This window comes from Trichosurus vulpecula, chromosome 2, assembly GCF_011100635.1.
Source record: "Trichosurus vulpecula isolate mTriVul1 chromosome 2, mTriVul1.pri, whole genome shotgun sequence".
NCBI classification, from domain to species: domain Eukaryota; kingdom Metazoa; phylum Chordata; class Mammalia; order Diprotodontia; family Phalangeridae; genus Trichosurus; species Trichosurus vulpecula.
The window spans coordinates 88,985,055-89,007,583 of NC_050574.1; the positions used below are offsets into that span (position 1 = coordinate 88,985,055).

At 43.1% G+C, this 22,529-nt stretch overlaps 2 protein-coding genes across 3 annotated transcripts in view; one reads left to right on the forward strand and one right to left on the reverse strand.

Annotated features, from left to right (window-relative positions):
* Window positions 1-7,443, forward strand: part of LOC118836659 — a 34,460-nt gene extending 27,017 nt beyond the window's left edge. The window contains 5 exon segments of the mRNA XM_036743890.1: window positions 4,806-4,862; window positions 5,210-5,250; window positions 5,252-5,568; window positions 6,013-6,209; window positions 6,835-7,443. Of these exon segments, the coding sequence (XP_036599785.1) occupies window positions 4,806-4,862; window positions 5,210-5,250; window positions 5,252-5,568; window positions 6,013-6,209; window positions 6,835-7,155 (933 nt within the window). The 3' untranslated portion in view covers window positions 7,156-7,443.
* A 1,681-nt stretch (window positions 7,444-9,124) lies between these two features.
* On the reverse strand, window positions 9,125-22,318 carry ANAPC15 (anaphase promoting complex subunit 15). Of its 2 annotated transcripts, XM_036742517.1 has the most exons (5): window positions 22,148-22,318; window positions 15,684-15,808; window positions 10,865-10,924; window positions 9,708-9,845; window positions 9,125-9,363 (listed from the first exon to the last, which is right to left on the reverse strand). In XM_036742517.1, the coding sequence occupies exons 1-5, from the start codon at window positions 22,284-22,286 to the stop codon at window positions 9,316-9,318; spliced, it is 510 nt and encodes a 169-aa protein (XP_036598412.1). In that variant the 5' UTR covers window positions 22,287-22,318; the 3' UTR covers window positions 9,125-9,315. The 2 variants fall into 2 exon arrangements, with proteins under 2 accessions (XP_036598412.1, XP_036598413.1); XM_036742518.1 differs by lacking the exon at window positions 10,865-10,924.
* Between the last annotated feature and the right edge of the window lie 211 nt (window positions 22,319-22,529).

Consider the following 22,529-nt stretch of genomic DNA (forward strand, 5'->3'; position numbering starts at 1 on the left):
GTGTGTAATGTTGCCCTAGGCCTCCGGTCCTCCATACTGTTATTTTCCAAATTCTCTTCAGGGGCTTAACCTCAGGGACGCCTCTCCTCCCCTAAGAAGCAGTTAGGGCCCCCAGCCACCCTGTCCAAAAATTTTTCTTTCTCCCTGCAGTAGGTACTTCACTCACAGGCCTTGTGCTCGGTCCTCCCTTCACTTCTGGTCAGCACTGCTAGGCCTCGATTCCAGGACGGAGGTAATGGGGGTCTTTTCAATGTAGAGTCTTTCAATCTTCCCCCACTCAACGGTCGGTTCTTTGTGAGGTTAAAGTTCCTGAGGCTGTGAAGTGAAAGTTCAGGAGGTAAAATTTCTTGAGGCCTGGTCTGTTATATCTGACAGAGGTGCTCCAGGGCCTGCTGTTTGTTGATTCAGTAGAGTTGGCCCGGAGGTGTCTACACTTCACTGGGGCCAAACCCAGCCCCTGGAGGCCCAGTTATCTTAGGAGGACAGCTGCTTTACCCTTTTATTTTTGCTGCTCTACGTTCCTTTCATGGCAATATTCTGTCTGTTTGTGGAGGAAATCTGGAGAGCCTGGAAGTTTCTGATCTACTCTGCCATCTTCCCAGAATGTCTGTTATCCGATCTAAAGTCCTTCCCACTCCTCACATTGTTTGTTAAGATTCTTTCTAGGTCTGACATTTCATATTGTGTATCCTAAGACTGCTTCCTGCGCTTACATTTATAATTTCTTTAATTCAGCAGCCTGGGCTCTTATTCTGTATCATAACATGGCATATGACTGAATACCCCATGTCATTGATGCCCACAGTCATCTCTTTATTCAATTAAGAAATTTAAGCCACCAGTGTGTTTGAAGCCCAAATCTGTGCTCAGTATGTGGGAGACAGAATAGAAATAGATCTGGGCCCCGCCTTCAGGGGGATAAGAGAAGGGCTTTACATAATCAAGGTGTAAAGAGGAACTGGAGTGGGTCTAGCCTGTCACTAGTTTTGTAGTTTAATTACATATCTTTTGCTTTGAATTAATGTGCCCTCTGGTTAAATAGAAAAAAAAAAAACCAAACCATTTATACTAAAAGAATAGAGACTATTCTTGTGGGCTTCACTGACAGGAAATTCTGGGATGAAAAACAGCCCTCTACCAAAGTAGGTTGGTATCTTCTCTGGAATTTATAGCCTTAGTGAGTTGCCTAAAGGCACTGGGAAGATGTGATCCAGCCAATGTTAGAGGCTAGACTTGAACCAAGATCTTCCTGGCTCCAAGGCCAGCTCTCAATCTACACTAACAGATTCAGTAAAGTACACATACCTTTTTATCCGGTGATAACACCACTAAAGATTTCATGCATATAAAATGTTTACAGCAGTACTTTTCGTAACAGCACTTTGTAACCACAGAAAGTGGGCACCAATCAATAAGGGAATGGTTAAATAAACTACGGCATATCAATCAAGTAGTCATTAAACACTATGTGCCAGGCACTGTACTAGTCATAAGCACATAAATGAAAATGGACAAAAGTCCCTGTCCTCAAAGAGCATACCGTCAAGGATCAAAAAAGGACAAAAGTCCTTACCCTCAGGAGCTTACATTCTAATAGGGGAGAGAAATCTCCAAATGCACCTAACATATAAAGCAGGTACAAAGCAACCTTGAAAAGGAAGGCACAAGCAGCTGTGTGAACCAGGACTTGCTCTGGGCCAAGCCAGAATCAGCCCCGTCCAGTGGTTCAGCCTCAGGATTGGAACAAAATGAGAGACCTGTAGACCATGGTACCTTTAAAATAAGGACATTTACTCCACAATAACATAGAAAGTATATTCAGCAAAGATTCAGTTAGTTGCAACTCCTCTCACTTCCACATTTGCCAGGAATGGTGTGGCCTGTCATTAGAAATGTGTTGACTTAGAAGGCAGTGGGAAGTCAAACAAATCTGAGGAGTATCAGACTATTTGAGGCACTGGGCTTTTATGCCTTAGGTGATCATAAAACTATTATAGAGAATTCAAGCCTTACACCCTGGTCCAGTTCAATTTCAAAGATGATTTTATTGTTCTTGTAGGGAAAAACTAGCCTATGTGGCAGGGTCTTCTTAGGTCAGTGTAATGAATTCTTCGATGCATAATTGGGTCTGATACCACTGGTCCCAACCAGATTAGTAGCAAATACCGCTCCTACCAAAAGCCTAATGCAGAAAGAGGCACTTGAGCTAGAACTTAAAGAAAATCAGATTCAAAGAAACAGATAAAGTTGAAGAGCATTCCAGATAAAGAAGACAGACAATGCAAAAGCATGGAGATAGGAGTGAGTGTTATGTGTGAGTAACAGTAACTAGGCCAATATGTAAGAAGGCTGGAAAGGTTAGATAGGGTTAGAACATGAAGAGCCTTAATTGCCAAACAGAGGTACTTCTATTAGATCTTAGAGTTCATAGGAAACCAATGAAGTTGGTTTGAGTAGGGGGAGTGAAATGGCCAGACCTTCACTTTAAAAGACTCACTTTGGCAGCTGTGTGGAGAGTACATTGGAGTTCGGAGAGGTTTGAGGCAAAGATACCAATTTGGAGGCTATTGAAAAAAGTATATAAATGTAATGAAATATTGTTATAAAAAGGACAAATATAAAGAACTTGGAGAAAATAAGACCTGTGTGAACTGATAGAAAGTTAGTAGGACCAAAAGAATAATTTACATGATGACCATAATAACACACATGAAAACAACACTGTCAAACAAAGTGAATCAATACATTGGCCATGTCAACTTCTGTAGTCCCAACTGGACCTAGTATTGATTTGAATTCAATTTACTACAGAAGACTTGATGGTAAGGCATGCATCCCACCTATACAAAGAGGAAGTGGATAGTAAATGAAGAATGAGGCATATTTTTTGACATGGCCAATATATTGATTTGCTTTGCTTGACTACTTTTACAGGGGAGGTTATATTGGTGGGTATATATGGGGGAACTTGCTGGGAAGTGACAGTAATGTTAAAAAAGCATCAATAAGACATTCTTAAACACATTGATGGGGTTCATGAGTTGCTCAACTCAATTCAGTGAGCGTTTATCAGGAGCCTACTATGTGCTAAGTCTACACCAGGTACTGAGGATATGAAGGAAAAAAATGAAATAGTCTCATTTTTCAAGTAAATACAAAACATAGAATTTCAGAGGTGAAGTAAAATATTAATGAAGCTTTAAGCAGATGCTGATCCATAATGGCTTTCAACTTCAGGCAGTTTTTAGAGGACCAATGAATAAAGTGTGTGAGGATGCAATGCTACATTGTGAGGGGCTTGTCTGGGATCTTTGTTTCCATCCTTTAAAGCTCTAGAATTGCAGTTATCCATTGCAGAGTTCTCCTTTTATTCTATTCCCTATTTTGTGATTAAGCAGCAAGATTTTCTTTCCGATGTGGCTTTTAAAGAGCAGAACAATTGTTTTAAGTTAACCTATATTCTTTGAAGACATCATTGAAATAGAGATTGTTGTTCTTTGTGATTGTCAGATTAAATAGCACCATGGCTGTCCTGGCTTTTGGAAAATTAGTGCATAATTAGGGCTGGATTGGATACTCATTGAGGGCTGTTAGGGGTTTACATGTTTACTAATGTGATGAAGGTATTGAAAGAATTTTATAAAATAATGCTGTGAACAAAATGGGGTCAGTTGAAGTACTGTCCAGGGTTTACAAAGAGGAAGGAAAGGCAATATCTGTGTTAAATAAACTGCCCAATGGTGCATATTCCAGAAACCTAGATTTAATTATAGTGGGGAAGGTTTGGAAACTGATTCTTAAGTCATTTAAGGTGTACAAAGAGATGGTGAAGAGATTTAAAATGGTCCTGGAGAGAGAGATGAACTAAAGATGAAGAGAAGAATGCACGAGTAAGAAGAGAGCATCTTGCAGCTCAACTCAACAGCTATGAGTAATTGTTAGGAATGGAAAACAGGCTATTGGTCTGCCAGGACAAATACAAGGGACCTAATATGCAGTCATGGCCCTTTTCAGAGGGGTTTCACTGACCACCAAATGAAGAACACCTTGAATCCTGGTTAAGAAACAGCACAATGGATGCAGACAACTGCAGATAAATGGAGAAAGCAAATAAGGACCCCCTGGGGAACTTGCAAGAAAGAGCAGAGTTTGAAGTCAGAAGGCCTGTGTTTGGATCCTTGTTCTATCACTTACTACCTACCTGGTGACCAGGGGGAAGTCACTTGACTGTCTAGGCCTGAGTTTCTGTATTTGTAAAATGAGGAGGTCTAGATGACTACTAAGATTTCTTACAGTTCTAAGCCTGTGATCAATTGACCCTGTGATTTAATAGCTTCAGCTCAATGGGGTCTAGACATCACCTAGTTCAACCCCCTCATGAGGAAGAAGAAAAATGAGAAAGAAAAATGATTTGCTCAAAATCACACATCAATTAAGGGGCAGAGTCCAGATCTGAACCCAGGTCCAGCATTACAGCTGCCTCTTTCACATGGAGAATAGAATTGAACATTTGAATCTAGGTTTTGGGAGAGGAACTGTCAGGAAAGGGGGTCTGTGGATTTCAGCAGCCATGATTTAGATCCAACTCTCCATTTTTTAAAAATTAGGATCCAGGAGTTCAGATAGGCCATACCTGAAGTCCTTAGGGGGTAAACCAGGAAGCAGATAGCCTGGGGGTGTGAGGAGAGCAGAGAAACAGTTCTAGCTTCCACCTGGCCTATGGTAACCTGAGCTCCTACTCTCAAGTGACAGTTAATAATTGAAGGTGGGTGGCTGTCTGTGCACTTCATCTCCATTTCCCCCAGCCTGGGGATTCTCCATTCCTGTCCTATTCCCTGTGCCAGGCTGTGCCTCCAGATCAGGTAAGAAGCTCTGGGAAGCCCCCAACCCCAAGGGGAGATAGTGACAGAAGTAGGAATAAGAATCTAGGATTCCTAACTTATTTTTTTTTTCACCCTCTGGGAGTGGAAAATGGTGTTTCTCAAAGTTCCCAAATTTGGGAAGAAGTCACTTATTTAGGAAATCTAGAAATACAATGAAAAGAGTTCTGTGTTAGAAGTCAGTAGTCTTAGATTCCAGGCCTGGCTCAATGTGTAGCCTTGGGGTGAGTCTCTAACCCTAAATCCTAAAAAAAGAATATTCATTGGCAGACAGGTACTTTACTAGGGAGGCTGGCATGGAAGAGATTTCACAAGCTGGACCAGGCTAGAGGAACTCTGAGGTCCTATTATTCTGTGGCTCTAGTTCCCACGGAGTACCCATATCTCTCCTATCCTTTCCCTCCTGCAGGACCCTGGGGGAACAAGAACATGTCTCCTGCCATTGCACTGGCCTTCCTGCCACTGGTAGTGACCCTGCTGGCCCGATACCGCCACTACTTCCGGCTATTGGTCCGGGCTGTGTTACTTCGGGGGATTCGTGACTGCTTGACGGGGCTAAGGCCTGAGGAGCGTGCCTTCAGCTATGTGCTGACCAATGCCCTGCCTGGAGACTCTGGCCACATCCTTGCCACCTTTGATCATTGGAGCAGCCGCTGCGAGTACCTGGCCCACCTGGGGCCTCTCAAAGGTCAGAAGCCCTCCTTAGGAGACAGTTTGATAGAGTTTATAGGCTCAGAAGATTTCAAATTGAAAGAGAGCTTAGAAATCACTGAGTCCAAAAAGAGGAAGGGATTGAGACCCAGAGTTATTTAAGTGTTTGCCCACAGGCAGAAGACCTGGGATCTCAGTCCTCATACTCCAATTCCAGTGTTCTTTTCATGCTGCTATGCTAAAAAAAACCCTGATGTGGAAAATGCCTTGGGCAGGCTATGAAGAGGCCTGGGTTCCAATCCTGGAAATGCCACTAATTTGCTCTGGGATCTCAAGCAGCCAGCTCCTTCTCAGATGCCAGGCTCTTCCAAGATAGGGGTTGTGTGTTCCACCTCAAACCAGGGATTTCCTGAGGATAAGGGACTTGGTCTCCTTCCTCTGTCTCTCCCTAGTTCTAGCCTGTGGCTTGTTCTCTCTTCAGGTCAGATCCTGACCCGCTTAGTAACACAACAGGCTCCAGAGTTCGTGCTAGAGCTTGGTACTCGCTGTGGCTACGCTACCTTGCTCATTGCTCAGAACCTGCCTCCAGGCAGCCGGGTCTTTACTATTGAAATGGACCCTCGGACAGCGACTGTGGCGGAAAAAGTCATCCGGCTGGCAGGCTTTGATGAGTGCAAGGTCAGATTTCTTTCTATCCCTTCAGCTCGCTTTCTTTTGAGAGACTGATCCACAAGTTCTGGTCCCAAGTCATTCCCTGCCTGCCTTAATGTGGGTTCTTCCTCCTTCTCCTGCTTTCCCCGCCTATGCTTCTCCTCCCTACACCTCCCCACGAACCCATACAGTGAGAGCCTCTGCCCTGGGGAGTAAGAGGAACCAGTGAAAGTAAAACAAGAGAATGTTGGAACTGTAAGGGCCCTTAGAACATGGAATAGTGTTAGAACTGGAAGGAAGGAGTCTCAGAATATAGACCAGAATGTTAGAGTTTGAACAAATACCTGCTGCAGAAAGGGCCTTAGAGACCATATTGTTCAATCACCTGATTTTTATATAAGGGAGAACTGAGGCTTAGAGAAGGGAAAAGACTTACTGAAGTTTACAATATAAATGACTAATCAAGCTAGAATAAGGACTTTTATTCTCCTGTTTTCTTCCCTGTCTCCATCGTTTATGAGAGGAGGGATGACTGTATAGGAAGCCCCTGTAGGAAGAGGACTGGCTTTCTTCTTCTGCATTTCTTTTCCCCTTACCCTCCTCATACTCCTCCTCCTGTCTGTCCCTCTTCTCACATGTGCCCATCCGGCAGGTGGAGCTGATTGTGGGGCGCTCTGAGGAGGTGATCCCCCGCCTAAAGGCCCAATACAGACTACCTCAGGCTGGACTGGTGCTACTGGGGCACCGCCCTCGCTGCTACCTGCGAGACCTGCAACTTCTGGAATCTCATGCTCTGCTGCCTACTGGTGCCACTGTGCTGGCAGATCATGTACTCTTCCCTGGGGCACCACGCTTCCTGCAGTACGCCAAGGCCTGTGGGCGATACCACTGTCGCCTCCACCACACTGGACTCCAGTACTTCCCTGCCATCCGTGATGGTCTGGCCCAACTCACTTACTTGGGGCCAGGTTGAGGAAGGTCCATCTTCTTAGGATCATAGGATGTAAAGCTGGAAAGGCCCCCTACAGACCATATAGTTAAAACTCTCATTTACACGCCACAGTCATACATGTAATAAGTAGCAGACTGGGATCTGTACCCATTTTCAGACTCCAAATCCAGCCTGCTGCCTACTCTAGAATGCTACCTTCTGCCACACAGGATAGTAGAAAGAGCATCGTTTCCCACAGGAGACTCTGGGAGAGAGACTGAGGGCCATTGGTAGCAGTTGATAAGGTTCTCTCCCCATTCTCTCTGCTTCTCTTCCTTTGCCCAGTCAGGGTCTCCTCTCCCACAGCTATCTGGCCCCACTAGGGCCTAGGCTTAGCTTTGCCCCATGGCCCTCATGGGGTTGGGAGAGAGGAAGGAGGCCAGGAGGAGGGGAGATCAAAGTAGAAGGCATTAGTGTAGTAGACAGAACACTGGACTTAGAGTTAAGACATCCAGGTTTGAGTCCCAGTTCTAATGCTAGCTGGGTGACATGGACAAGTCACTTCCCTTTCTGAGCCTGTTTACGTATTTGTAAAATAGAATAATACCTCTGCCACAAGGTTGTTGTGAACAAAGTGTTTGTAAACCTTGAAGCACTAAGAAAATGGGAGCTATTATTACTTCCTTCTCCAGAGTCAGTCCCTAGCTCACCTGCCAGGAGACTCCTTGAGGTGCCCTCACTCATATTCCTGCCTCCGTCCCACATAGGCATGGGTAGAAGTTTGGAAAGCCATGTCAGGAAGAGCATGGTATCAGTTTGTAAACCTGTCTACTACACTCATGGACCTACCTGCTCGTTCCTTCCCTTTTCCCACCTCTAAGAATCCTCATTCCCTTTCTCCAACCCTCTAGCCTCCAAGACTTGGACTTGGTCTTGCTTTCTGGCACTTAGAGGGTCTTAGGGAAAGGAGAGAGTGAAGGAAAAGGGGATACAGAGGTGGCAGAATGGAAAGAATGCTGGAGCTGGGAATCATGGGATTGTAGATCATGGAATTGTAGAAAGTTAGAGCTGGGTTTACAGGAAAAAACCCGCATGTCCAAGATTGTAGCTGATTTGTCCAAGGTCACATGGCTAATATGTAGCAGAACCCAGGTCTTCTGATCCATAGTCGTGTCCTTGTGTTATGCCACATGCCATCCCAACAAGCTCCCTCACAAGTTAGAAGACTTTGTCTGAGTTTCACTTATTAGCTGACTGTGGACTTGGACTTCACTTCACTGAGAATATTTCTTCATTTGGAGCACAGAGATAACAATGCTTGCATTAAATGATACTGACTTCGATATTTTTTTACATGTTAAGCCACTACAGAAATGTAAGCTGTCATCAGTTCCTTTTCCCCAATCAGACCCCACCATCAATATCTAAGTCCTTCTACTAGGCAAGAGGCCCTATATTATATAGTACTAAGAGGATACCCCCATCCCTGACTAAAAGCTGGCCCTGAATCCCTAGGAAGGCTAATCCTTTCCTAATTCATATAAGGCCCCAAGACCTGGGACTTTTAGGGCCTAGTGTCAGGCAAGATCTCCATGTTCTCCTTAATAACTCACATTTTTCTAGCACTGTAAGGTTTTTCAAAGCACTTTCCTACACCAGGCTATGAGGTAGGTACTACTATTATCCCCATTTTACAGAAACTAAGGCTCGAGGGGATCAAGTGACTTGACCAAAGCCCATAATCACAAAACTATGAATACTGGAGCCAAGATGCAATTCAGTTCAATTCGCATTAAGCACCTCCTCTGGATCAGGCACTGTGCTGGGTGCTGTGGATACAAGACAGAAGTGAGCCCAGGACTCTGGATGCCAAGTGGAGTGCCCTTTCCACTAGGTCATCCTGTCCAGAAGCATGGCAGCAAGAACAGCACTCCCACATGCAGAGCAGAAAAATGAGGCATCGAGGGGTGAACTGGGATTCTGGAGACATAACAGATGTGGTAAATAAGACTTTGAAAAAGAAACTACCCCATGTCTTTATTAAAGGGGTTAGGAGGTGGGTGGTGGGGAGGGGAGGAAGGCCAGAAACTTGGCTAAGCAGCTCCCTCTGGGCTTCAGTGGGTAACTGCCCTGTACCCAAGAGGCCCAGAGAAAGAAGACAGTTCTGGGGTCCAGTCTGAAGCACTGTCCTGCCAGCCCCAGCTAGATCATCCACTGGTCCTGGTCCTGCTCAGCACCTTCCATATCCACCTGGGGAGGGTACAGGGAGGCAAGCAGAGCTTATAGACTTCAGGTATCCATGGTCACTGATTGGTCAACTGGACCAATTAGCCTTCCTTTTTAAGCACCAGCCCATGGGGAACCCAAAGAATCCCAGAGTTAGGAGGGTGTACTTTCCAGGGGATAGTGGCAGGCCATGGGCCTTGGACCCAACCCCATCTCCTTGAACTCATCAGAGGGTGCAAGGTTGCAGCCCATGGGGGCTTATGGTAGTGAGGAGTTTTGATTCAGACACCCTCTCCCCAAACCCTTACCCAATGGTAATGGGGCCTGTGCCATACGGAGCTCTAGAGGGAGGAAGAACCTCAGCCTACCTCATTGATCTCCCCATCATCGGGGGACTCATTATAATCATTCATCTCATCCATGTCCTGCATGTCCTCATCATCTTCTGAGTCTTCCTCGCTGTCCTCATCATCTTCATCATCCTCTTCTTCCTCATCATCATAATGCTACCAGAGAAAATGGCAGACAGTTTAGGGAAACGATGGGGGTGGGGGGCTGGTCTCCTGCCTGGGAAAGGGAGTTCTTATCCCACACAAATCCCTCAGCTTCCATCTTCCAAACCCCATACGATGAGATCAATTCATTTGTACTTCCAACCTCCAGTAGTGTCCTTTAGTACAACAAGGACATAGGAAAATAGGGGAGGGGAAGGGGGGAGGAATCCTGCTCTTTGGCCACTTTCATGCCTTCTTTTCTCATTCCTGACTGTGATGGGGCCCAGGTTCTGTTTCCTACCTGCTCAAAGGGCAATAAGTACCAGCCTATCAGGCCCCAGTGACAAGTTATAGAAGCTAGGGTTATCTTCTCTCTTGTGGTCTTCACAAGGCAGAGACTGGCTTCAGACCACTTCAGGGATACATCAGGAAACCAATGACAAAGAATTTCTTTGACCCTAGTTGGTGTGTTCCTATTTCGCTCTCAAAGAGCTGAGATTCTCATAGGGATTCTCTATTAAGCAGCTTTTACCTTATTCCAAAAACAAGCTATTAAAAAGGTCTGGTTCAACAAGGAGGCAGCACACTGGAAATGGAGCCCAGAGAGCCCTGGGGTCCACGCCCAGCTGTGGCACTTATGAGCTGTATAAGTGTGAGTATTTGATTTAATTTCTCTGTGAAGTAGAGGAGAAGAGCACTCACAACATTCTGTGACATGAGAAAATTACTTCAAAAACCTTAAAGTACTGTAGAAATGGAGGGACTGATACTCTCCAGGGCTCGGGGGTAACACTGCAGGCGCATTTGAATTTCCCCAGCTCCCCATGGCACTCTATTCTTATGAAGCCTGTTTATTCTTGCCCCAGGGACTCTTCTTCCTGGGTACTTTTTTCCCAGTGTCCAGAGACTCTAATCTGTCCCTCCCCACTACCCAACCTCTAGGGCCTCAGTTCAGCTCTTTATTCCCTCTTGGCCCATGAAGCCCAGAAGCCACAGAGCGTCTCTGTAACCAAGATATTTGCTGGGCTCACCTCTGACGCTGGTTTCCCAATGGGTACTAGGTTGTTGTCTCTCTCGGCAATACTCTGGAGCTGTGGGGGTAATTTTACAACAGAGGAGGAGAGGATGGTTACAGAAATGATAAGGAGTGTTCATCCTGCTCCCAGACCCTCACCCCCAAAAAAGGAGACAATCCCTCTCCCCCTGGAACACACTGCCCCACCCCCATCCATCTGTTCTCTTATGACCTTAGACTTGCTCCTTCCGAGTTAAGAGAGAACATGGTCTGAAGGAAGCGTGACCGAGTGTGAATAGTAGGTATACTCTGAAAAGGGACGTTAAAGAAAGGTCACAGTAGCCAGGTTGTCACTAAGTAATCAGATACTGACACAAATCTCCATTAAAACCGTTACTGATGTCTTGCCTGGCACTAAAGTTAGTAGCCCAGGGATGGGAAGGAAAAGCTGGAGTTGTAGACTCACAGCTCACTAGCACTAGTTTGTCACATCTGTTTTAGGGAAGGTGATCCTAGGTCAGCAATGAGCTTTGGGCCAAGGGTTCATTCGAAAGTACGCAAAAAGTATTCCCATGACCAAGCAATGAGTCTTTTTAGCAATTTTATTGGAGGAAAAAGTGTTTTCTGACCTCAACTGGCTGGCCAGGAGGAAAGAATGAGTAGCAGGGACACCCTTCTCCCATGCTGTCCCTTTCCCTTCTTCTCCACAGTTCCTTCAGGGCCTCTAGGCAGGAATAGTGACATGGCTGTCCGAATCACTTGGATGACACTGGAGTCACCGACTATTAGTCTTGCAGTGAGATGAAAGACCGTCGGATCTTACCAATTTCCCTTGCCACTATATCTCAAGACTACTGGGCATTGCCATCTACACTTAGGACAGCTGGGCCTTGCCATCTGCCCTGAAGCTGAACTCTTTATATATGTGTTTTATCTCCCAATTAGATTGTGAGCTCCATGAAAGCAGGAACTGTCTTGGTTTTCTTTTTTCTTCTCTGTATCTCTAGTGCTTGGCATAGCATTTGGCACATAGTAAGTGCTTAATAAATGCTTTTTCATTCATTCACTCACTCATTCATTTATTTCAATGAGGGAAATGAGAAATCCTGTTGCCCACAATGCCAAATTTCACTTCAAACCCTAATTCCAGAATCTTAGCTCAGAAAACACATTTCCTAAGTAGTGCAGTAAGAGAGAATAAACCCTGAATTTAGCTGAGAGAGGCCTAGACTCAACCCCAGCTCTGTGATGCTGAGCCTACTACCTTCTTTCTCTGGGCATGTTTCTGTCTCTGTAAGGCAGAGTTCATAATACTCAGATTGCCTCTTTCAGAGACTTATTGAGCAGAAAATCCTCTGTTACCTTGAAACACCATAGAAAGGGGAGTTATCACCATGTTGAGAGGAGGTCTCATGCCACTCTGCCCTCTCTTGCAATGATGACACTATGACCCTCAGGCTTGGCCTTTCCTTCTCACCAATAGCACCATACCCCTCCCTCCCTCCCAAGGTAGGTAATTCCCTGCCTGAGACTTTGCTTCATGTGGGAACGCCTTCCCTTTTAGACTCAGCATCTCCAAATCCTTCTGTCCTTCGAGGTCTAGTTCAAGGCCCACCTTATCTAGGAAGCCTTCTGGAGACTATATGATTTGGTAAAGGAGAGCCTCAGTGTATATTCTAGCCCTGCTCCTTATGACCTGTGAGTCTTTGGGCAAGACACAACCTCTATTGGTTTCAGTTCCCTCCTATGTAAAATAAGAGACAGTCAGATTAGCACAAAGATGACAAAAGACAAAAATGGTAAATGTTGGAGCAACTCTATGAAGAGAGGCTTATGAATACACTGTTGCTGGAGCAATAAATTGGTCAGACCCTTTTGAAAAACAATTTGGAATTATATTTTTTCTCATATCCACTGACCCAGAGATTCTACCCCCAAACACAAACCACAAGGAGGTCAAACACAGAGGGAAAGGTCCCACTTATACAAAAATATTTATAGCAACTTTTTTTGTTGCAGCAAAGAATTGGAAGACAAATGGGGACCAGGATGCTATGAGGGAGGTTTCACCCAGAGCATATAGTGAACTGAAACTAGAACTCAGCTCTCATAGGATCACAGGAGCTAGCAGGGATCTTTGAGATTATTTACTTCAGCATCTTTGAGTTGGAAGGGACTTTTGTTTTACAGATCAGGAACCTGAGGCCCAGAGAGATTTAAGTGACTAGCCCAATGTCACAGACGTAGTAAGTAGCAGAAACAAGCCTAGAACCCAAGTTCTCTGATTCTAAGTCCTCTGAACCCAAGTCTTCTGCACATCTCACTATACTGTCCTGCTTCCTCATTCCCACTCCTAGGAATTCTTTTATTACACAAGTGGAGAAACTGAGATCCAGACAATAGAAGGAGGGGCTTGCCCAAAGTCATACAGAAGAAGGAAGAGAAGCTACACAGAGGTGGTAGATGGAGGCCCATCATGGGAGAGAAGTACAACTACAGACATAGGACATCTGAACTGAGAAGGGTCTTAAGTGTAATCTAGATCACAGGTTCCCCAAGCGGCAATACTGCCTCCTGGGGGTGGGGGCACTGAAACTATCGGGGGAGTGGTAGTAGCTTCATGTGCAACTAGGGGGCATTGACTAAAAATAAGGGAGCAGTGGAAGCATAATGAAAGAAGAGAATTTTGAAAAATCGTTCATTCATGTTTCATCTGTTGTATAGTAGAGTTAAAGTCTTGTGATTGCATTATTTTCCAAATAAACATACAAAATGCAAGTTATAACCAATCAGTGGTCAAGTGCACCAATAGGTCTTAACAAGCAAGTGTTGGTGGGCGAGTATGTTGCATATTGTGGGGAAGTCCAGCATGCATCAGCAGGAATATGTGCGTGCAATGACTTGTTTATGATACGATACTATACAGTTACATGACACAATATGGCATCACAAAAATTTCAATGCAGGAAAAAAAACTCACAAATTTACAATAAATTATTAAATTTAAGATATCATTTTTAAAAAATTATATATTTTTGAAGTGATGCAAGTTTCAAAATAAGGATTGAAGGATTAAAGAAAGAATATTTACAAGGAAGGGCTGAGTAATGTTTTTTTTTTGAAAAGGGGGCAGTAAGCCAAATAAGTTTGGGAACCTCTGATCTAGACAATTCTTTCATTTTCTTTTTTTTATTATTATTTAATATTTTTTAGTTTTGAGCATTGATTTCCAAAAGATTTTGAGTTACAAATTTTCTCCCCATTTCTACCCTCCCCCCCACTCCTACCCTCCCCCCCACTCCAAGATGGCATATATTCTGCCTGCCCCATTCCCAAGTCAGCTCTCTCTTCTGTCATCCCACCCCCCCATCCCCTTTCCCCTTACTTTCTTATAGGGCAAGATAGATTTCTATGCCCCATTGCCTGTATATCTTATTTCCCAGTTGCATATAAAACCAACTTTTTTTTTGAGCATCTGTGTTTAAAAGTTTGAGTTCCAAATTCTCTCCCCTCTTCCCTTCCCACCCACCCTCCCTAAGAAGGCAAGCAGTTCAGCATAGGCCACACATGTATCATTATGCAAAACACTTCTATAATAGTCATGTTGTAAAAGACTAACTATATTTCCCTCCATCCTATCCCATCCCCCTTTATTCAATTTTCTCCCTTGACCCTGTCCCTTTTCAAAAGTGTTTGCTTTTGATTACCTCTTCCCCCTATGTGCCCTCTCTTCTATCATCCCCACTTTTTTATCCCCTTCCCCCTACTTTCCTGTGGGGTAAGATACCCAACTGAGTATGTATGGTATTCCCTCCTCAGGTCAAATCTGATGAGAGCAAGATTCACTCATTCCCCCTCACCTGCCTTCTCTTCTCTTCCAGTAGAACTGCTATTTCTTGCCACTTTTATGTGAGATAATTTACCCCATTCTTTCTCTCCCCTTCTCCCTCTCTCAATATATTCCTCTCCTACCCCTTAATTTGATTTTATTTTTTAGATATCATCCCTTCATATTCAACTCACCCTGTGCCCCCTGTCTATATATATGTATATTCCCTTCAACTACCCTAATGCTGAGAAGGGTCATCTTTCCATGCAGAAATGTAAACAAAACAGTTCAACTTTAGTAAGCCCCTTCTGATGTCTGTTTCTTGTTTACCTTTTCATGCTTCTCTTGATTCTTGTATTTGAAAGTCAGATTTTCTATTCAGCTCTGGTCTTTTCAATTATCTCATTTTCAACAAAGAAAACTGAGTCTCAGAAAAGTGATACGAATTACCTCAGGTTGCAGAGGAAGTGTTCTAGTCAAGATATAAGCCCAGGAGGGCAGCTAGGTGGTGCAGTGAGTAGAGCAGGAGGACCTGAGTTCAAATCTGGCCTCAGACACTTGACACACTAGCTGTGTGACCTTGGGCAAGTCACTTAACTCCAACTGCCCTGCCTTCCCCCTCCAAAAAAAAATAAACAACCAAAAAAAGAAGATATGAGCCCAGGTTCTCAAATTCAGTGTTCTTTCAACAATCATCCAGCTTAATCCCTTCTTTTTATAGAGGAGGAAACTGAAGCCAAGAGAAAGGGAGGGACTTGCCCAGGCTCACGTGTTATCAGTGGGGGAATTAGGATTTGAAGCAGGTCTCCTGATGTCTAGCCCAGGCCCGTTTCCATATGTCATGCTGTTACCTTTCTTAACAGGGATAAGACACAGATGACATGGTGAGTTTCAGTATGAATGAAGAGGGCAGCTGGCATTAGAGCCAGACTCCAAGGCCCCCTCTCTTGGTCTGAGCCTCCCCTTTCTTAAGGAAAGGAATGTGTACTGGGGCCCAACTCCTCACCCAGGCCTGATGCTGCTGTTCTTGCTGCTGAAGCTCGTTTTCATCCACACAGGGTCGATCCAGGTTAAACCACAAGGACTCAGTGACACGTGGAAGTAGTGAGGGGAACAGAGTAGACATGGCTCCTGCAGAAAACAAAGGACCCAGAGGGGTACGGGAAGTCAGGCTGGAACCTTGTGGAATAAAAGGGGATGGGGAACAGGGAACCTTTTGGTCATCAGGAAAAGGGATTGAAGTTATTTTTTTCATGGCAAAGAACTGGAAACTAAGAAGCTGTCCATCAATTAGAGCAGGGCTGTCCAACCTTAGGTTATCTTAGGGCTGCATTAAAATAAAATAATTATTCGAGGGCTGCACCCAGAATAAAAAATATAGTACACTAATAGAAAGTGGGGGAACGCACATCATCAATACCACAGGTGAAGGCACAAAGCACAAAAGCAAACACAAAACAACAAAGTGATAACTCAACAGTATAAACGTAGGTGCATACTGACTAGTCTGCCTTGTACAGACGGAACGCATCCCACAGATCGACTGAAAATTCCATGTGATATGTTCGTCTGTAATACTGCTTAAAAACATCAATGAGATTATTTATTAGTGATGGAATTTAAAAATCTAATACACATTCCATGCAAATTATTTTATTTTTTCACTTGTGAAAATTAAAACCCACAGGCAAGCTGCATAAAATTGCATTGCAGTCCGCGGGTTGTATTTTGGACAGCCCTGAATTAGAGAAAAACTAAACTAATTATGGTATATGAATATAGTGGAATATTCTTATACTCTTAAGAAATTGTGAAAAGGACAGCTTTAGAGAAACCTGGAAAGATTTATATGAACTAATGCAGCATGAAGTAAGAAGAAACAGGAGATTAATTTATCTTACTCAATATTTTGTTTTTCCCCAATTACATGTCAAAAAATTTTAGCATTCTTTTTTTTCCAAATTTTGAGGTGCAAATTCTCTCCCTCCCTCCCCTTCTGCCTACTGAGAAGGCAAGCAATTTGACATAGGTTATACATATGTAGTCACGCAAAACACATTTTGATACGAGTCATTCTGAGAAAGAAAACACAGACAAGAAAAAAACAAGACTGGAAAGACCTATATGATCTGATGCCGAGTGAGGGGAGCAGAACCAGGAGAACATTATACATGATTACAGACACATGGTATCTGTGATGACTAACTTTGATGGACTTGGTTCTTCTCAGCAATACAAGGTTCAAAGACAGCTCCAAAAGACTCATGATGAAAAAAGCTATGCTCATCCAGAGAAAGAATTACGGAGTCTGAATGCAGATTGAGGCAAACTATTTGCTCTCTTTTTTGGTTTTGTTTCTTCTTCCTCATGGTTCATTCCATTGGTTATAATTCTTCTTTACAACCTGACTATTGCGTAAATAAGTTTAATGCGAAAGTATATGTAGAACCTGTATCAGATTGCATGCCGTCTTAGGCGGGAAGGGGGAGGAGAGAAAGGGGGAGAAAATTTGGGACTCAAAAACTTGTGGAACTGAGTGTTGTAAACCAAAAACAAAAAAAAAATTAAAAAAAAAAAGAAAAAGAAAGGAAGTAAAGAAAAAGTATCTTTGATCTACATTCAGGCTCTACCAGTTCTTTCTCTGGAGATAGACAGTGCCTTTCATCATAAGTCTTACAGAACTGTCTTAGATTATCGTATTGCTGAGAATAGCTAAGTTATTCGTAGTAGATCATCATACAATATTGCTGTTACTGTGTACAACGTTCCAGGAGATTATTTTTTACAATAAACTACAACATTGTAAACACAAACAAATTTGAAGGACTAAAGAACTCTGGTTAATGCAATGACTAACCATGATACCAGAAGACCAATGATGAAGTGAGCTGCCTACCTCATGAGAGGCAGGTAATAAGACTCAAAACACAGAATAAGACATACATTTTTAGATATGGCCAATGCAGATTTTTTTTTTGCTTCTCTGTGCATATTTGCTACAAGGTTTTTCTTCTTTTTTGTCAATTAAAAGGTTCAGTGGAAGGATTAGAAAATAAATGCATGTTTATTTTGAAAAAGAAAGGGAGCTGAGGTCAGGGAAAGAGGCAAAAAGACCAAAGGGAAGCAAAAAGGGGCTTGGGACCAGGGCCACAATATGAAGAGGATTAGAATCACAGAACAATAGAACTTTATAGCCCTGGAAGGGATCTTTCCTTCCTTAGAACTTCTGCTTTGTTCCAGTTTTTCTTATGGCCTTTATCAAATCCCACCTGATGTTAAAGTGAGCCCTACACTGGGAAGAAAAATACATAGGTTCCAGTTCTGGCTCTATCACTGGCTATATCACCTTGGAAATTCTTTTCCCTTCTTGGAACTTGTTTTCCCCACTTCCCAATTCCTTAAAATGCCTTCTAATGAGTCTATGGTATCTGAAATGTGAAATTCTTTCTTATGATGTAGATTCCAATCCATCCATGACTGTCGATCATCCCATGCTACTCTCATCTATGTCCTCCCGGAAGTGTTCACAAGATTGACAATGGGTATTCTTCATCCACTTGATTTCTGCTGTGTGGATAGTTGGGGCAAATACTGTTGATTACAAATCTCATTAGGAAGCCCAGGCATATTCTGGGGCTTGATGTAACTGGCACAATGTCATCTGCAAAAAAGGAGCATTTGGAAGACCTCCCTATCTATAGAAAATCTCTCTTCAATTTGAATTTTGCTAGATCTTTCCTATGACAGTGTCAAACAACTTGTGCAAATATGCAGCTTGTTCTATGTCTTACTTGATATTAAAGATCATAGGGTAAGCCAAAGTTATCTCTGTTGCCATATCTTTCAGGGAATGTTATATATTTTTGACACGTGCATGGGCAATAATACCTGATTGAAGGGAAGTCTTTAAGGCATTATTTTGGCCTACTATATCAAATGCATTTTTATAATAATGAATAAGTATTCTCTTTATCTTTCAGTTAATTGTGTGATGGTAAAGATGTGCTTTACTGTTGAAGAAATTAAAGCTATCTATAGTCACATGAAAAAATGCTCTAAATCACTATTGATTAGAGAAGTGCAAATTAAAACAACTATGAGATTCCACATCACACCTATCAGATTGGCTAATATGACAAAACAGGAAAATTATAAATGCTGGAGAAGATGTGGGAAAATTGGAACACTCATGCATTATTGGTGGAGTTGTGAACTGATCCAACCATTCTGGAGAGCAATTTAGAACTATGCCCAAAAGGCTAAAAACTGTGCATAGCCTTTGATCCAGCAATACTACTACTAGGTCTGTATCCCAAAGAGATCATAAAAATGGGAAAAGAACCCACATGTACAAAATTATTTATAGCAACTCTTTGTGTGGTGGTAAAGAATTGGAAATTGAGAAGACACCGATCAATTGGGGAATGGCTGAACAAGTTGTGGTATATGAATGTAATGGAATACTATTGTGCTATAACAAATGATAAGCAGGCAGCTTTTAGAAAAAACTGAACTGGAAAGACTTACATGAACTGGTGCCGAGTGAAGTAAGCAGAACAAGAACATTGTACACAGTCACAGCAACATTGCGTGATGACCAACTTTGATAGACTTAGCTCTTCTCTACAACACAATGATCTAAGACTAAGTCTAAAAGAATCGAACAATGGAGAATGCTATCTTCATCCAGAGAAAGAACTGTGAAGTTTGAATACAGATTGAGGCGCACTACATGCTCGCCTTTTTTCTTCTCTTTTGTTTCTGTTTTTGGGTTTTTGGTTTTTGGGTTCTGTTTCTTCTTTCTCATGATTCATTCCATTGGTCATAATTCTTCTCCACAACTTGACTAGTGTATAAATTAATTCAATGCGAAGTTACACATGGTAGTTATATGAGATTCCATGCCGTCTTGGGGAGGGAGGGGAGAAAATCTGGAACTCAAAATTATGTAGAACCATGTGTGGTAAACTAAAAATAAATAAATTTAAAAAAGAAAAAAGAATCATGATGGAAAATGCTATCTACATTCAGAGAAAAAACTATGGAGTATGAATGCGATTGAAGTATACTATTTTCTTTCTTTTTCTTTCTCATGGTTTTTGCCTTTTGTTCTGATTCTTCTTTCACGATATCACTAATGTGGAAATATGTTTAATATATTTGTACATGTATAGCCTATATCAGATTGCATGACAACTTGGAGAGGGAGGGGGGAAATTTAGAACTCAAAACCTTATAAAAGCAGATGCCGAAAATTAAAAATTTTAATTTAATTTTTAAAAAAAGATGTGGTTTACTGTGGAAAATCACTTGAGAAAATCTTGTTCCCTTCTGATATGATATCTTTATATAAAAGATGCTCTACATAGAAGAGGTTATTTTCATAAAAATTAAAAATATTATATATGGGGAAAACAGATATGTCAGTTACTGTGGTTTTTCAGATGCCTTTATTTTTTCAGTAATCATGAAGCCTGAGATTTTTTCAATATCTTTGCTATCTTCTCCTTCAGTGCCCTCAAAATTGTTATCTCCATCACTGATCCCCTCTGTATATACTTGGTCTGGTCCAGATGCTTTTCCCATCTTGTTTTCTTAAGTGCCATTTTTACTTCTCATCTATTACTGTGAGATTAGACTCCAAATGTGGTGATTCCATTGTCCTTGATATTGAAAAGTTGATCACAAAAATATTGGAAGCTTTATTTAAATAGTATATGCTGTCCTGTTTTTGAATGTTCATGATGCTGCTTGTAATCTTTCACAATCTTTCTTTGAAAGATTTTAAAGATGAGATTATATCATAAACCAGTGTTGTTGCCCCTGATTTCTACATTTCTCTACTTGGCAAAGCAATCCACTATTTGTTAACTGAGATCATTTTAGAGCTCTTTTGGCTTTCTTGTTATGGCACCTGACTTGCATTAGTCAAACTTCTGAATGAAACTGATATACTTGATATCATATCCCTTCCTCTGGTGCAGGTAGGTGGTGTAGCAGATAGAATGGTGGGACTGGAATCAGGAAGATTCATGTTCCTGTGTTCAAATCAGGCCTCAGACACTTACTAGCTGTGTGATCCTGGGCAAGTCACTTAACCTTCAGTTTACTCATCCGTAAAATGAGTTGGAGAAGGAAATGGCAAACCACACCAGTCTCTTTTTCAAGAAAACCCCAAATGGGGTCACAAAGAGGTGTACGCTACTGAAAAACCACTGAATAAAAAGTGTCTTAACACAGAAAAAGTCCCATCCACTCTCCACCTCTCCAAGGACAGATAATTGAATTTAATTGCATTTAGACTTGCTTTTTGTGAATAGATAAACAATTAAAGGAGTCTGGCAGAAAAATGATTTAATTTTTTGCTATAGCAGTTTGAATCTGTATATCAAAAGGGGTAGGAGCTCTCTAATCCTACCCCCTCATTTGTAGATGAGGTCTTGTTTTCATTCAGTCGTGTCTGGCTCTTCCTGGCCCCATTTGGGGTTTCTTGGCAAAGATACTGGAATACTTTACCATTTTCTTCTCCAGCTCTTTTTACTGATGAGGAAACCGAGGTAAAAAGAAGTTAAGTAACTTGTCCAGGGTCACACTGCTAGAAATTGTCTGGGACCACATCTAAACTCGGGAAAAAGAGTCTTCTGACTCCGGTCTATCCACTTGCCCATCGACATGTCCTGATGAGGCCTGGAGAAGTTAAACGTTCAAAGTCATGCTACTAAGTAATAGAACCTGGATATGAATCCAGCTCTTCTAATTCCAAATCCCATGCTAAATCATCTACCCCAACGCGACTTGAACTCAAGTCTCAAGACTCCCAAGCCAATGCTCTTTAAACCAAATCAAACAGAGTCCAATTTTTCTCATTGCGGAGCTCATACAGGAAACCAGGCCACGTTAATGGAGGCTATGTGGGTTAATGGAGGCTATGTGGGCACACAAGGGCAGTGCTGCCCAGGGACCATCCTAAAAATGATGGGCAGCGTCGAGGATTAAGGGGAAGAAAGGCGGAGCGGCGTGGAGTGGGAGAGGGCGTGGTCATTGTAGAGCCAATGGAGAAGAGGAAAGAGGCGGCTCCCAGGAAAGGGACTGAACCAATGAGAGGAAGTAAAGGGAGAGTAGCACTTGGATTGGGGACGTACCTACGCGAGGAAGGCGGGGCCTTGGATAAGAGCGTGCCCTACCAGCAAGGAGAAAGAACAGGGGGCGGGGCCTAGGACAAAGGGACAGGGTCAAAGCCCTGGAAAGCAGCGTTTGTTTCCAGATGACGGAGAGCAAGGCCAATGAACGGAGAGCTTGAAGAAAGGGGCGTGGTTTCGGGAATGGGGATATGGCCAATAGGTGGGCCCAACCAGGGCACGACATTGTAGCAGAAAGGATCACTCTCGGGACCGGAGATGGGGCTGGGAAGATGGGGCTCCTCTTGAGGAATCCCATAACTCAACCCATGGACCCGCTGCTCTTACTCACCGCTCCAGGAAGTGGTAGCTGGTGGCGACCCGGAAGTACTTCCGTCTCCCTCAGTAGAACGTTGCGCCAGTACCTGACAAAGATTCGCTCTTTGCTCAAGCGTATCACCGCCACAATCGCCTTCTCTAGGGACGCGCATGCGCGAACCGAGGGCTTCCTCGCTACGCCTCCTCTTCGGTTTCGAGCGTGATGTCGTCTCTCACAAGGGGGTTAGTGGTTGGCCTAGCGCGCCAGCCCCGCCCCTTTCCCCCTGGTCCAATTGTCAATGCTCATCCCGCCTAAGCCTGTGAGCCTCCGCCTGCGTCCTTGGGCTTTAATCGCGGCTCTTCCCAGTCTCCATGACGTCTGGTTCTTGGGCACTCGGGTTGTTCTATTTCTCTGT

Coding starts and splice junctions, on each gene's coding strand:
- ANAPC15 (XM_036742517.1), bottom strand. CDS start 22,286: ATGCGCGTCCCTAGAGAAGGCGATTGTGGCGGTGATACGCTTGAGCAA. Junction 15,809..22,147: donor AGCTACCACTTCCTGGAGCG/GTGAGTAAGAGC, acceptor TGTTTTCTGCAG/GAGCCATGTCTACTCTGTTC. Junction 9,364..9,707: donor ATGATGGGGAGATCAATGAG/GTAGGCTGAGGT, acceptor TACCCTCCCCAG/GTGGATATGGAAGGTGCTGA.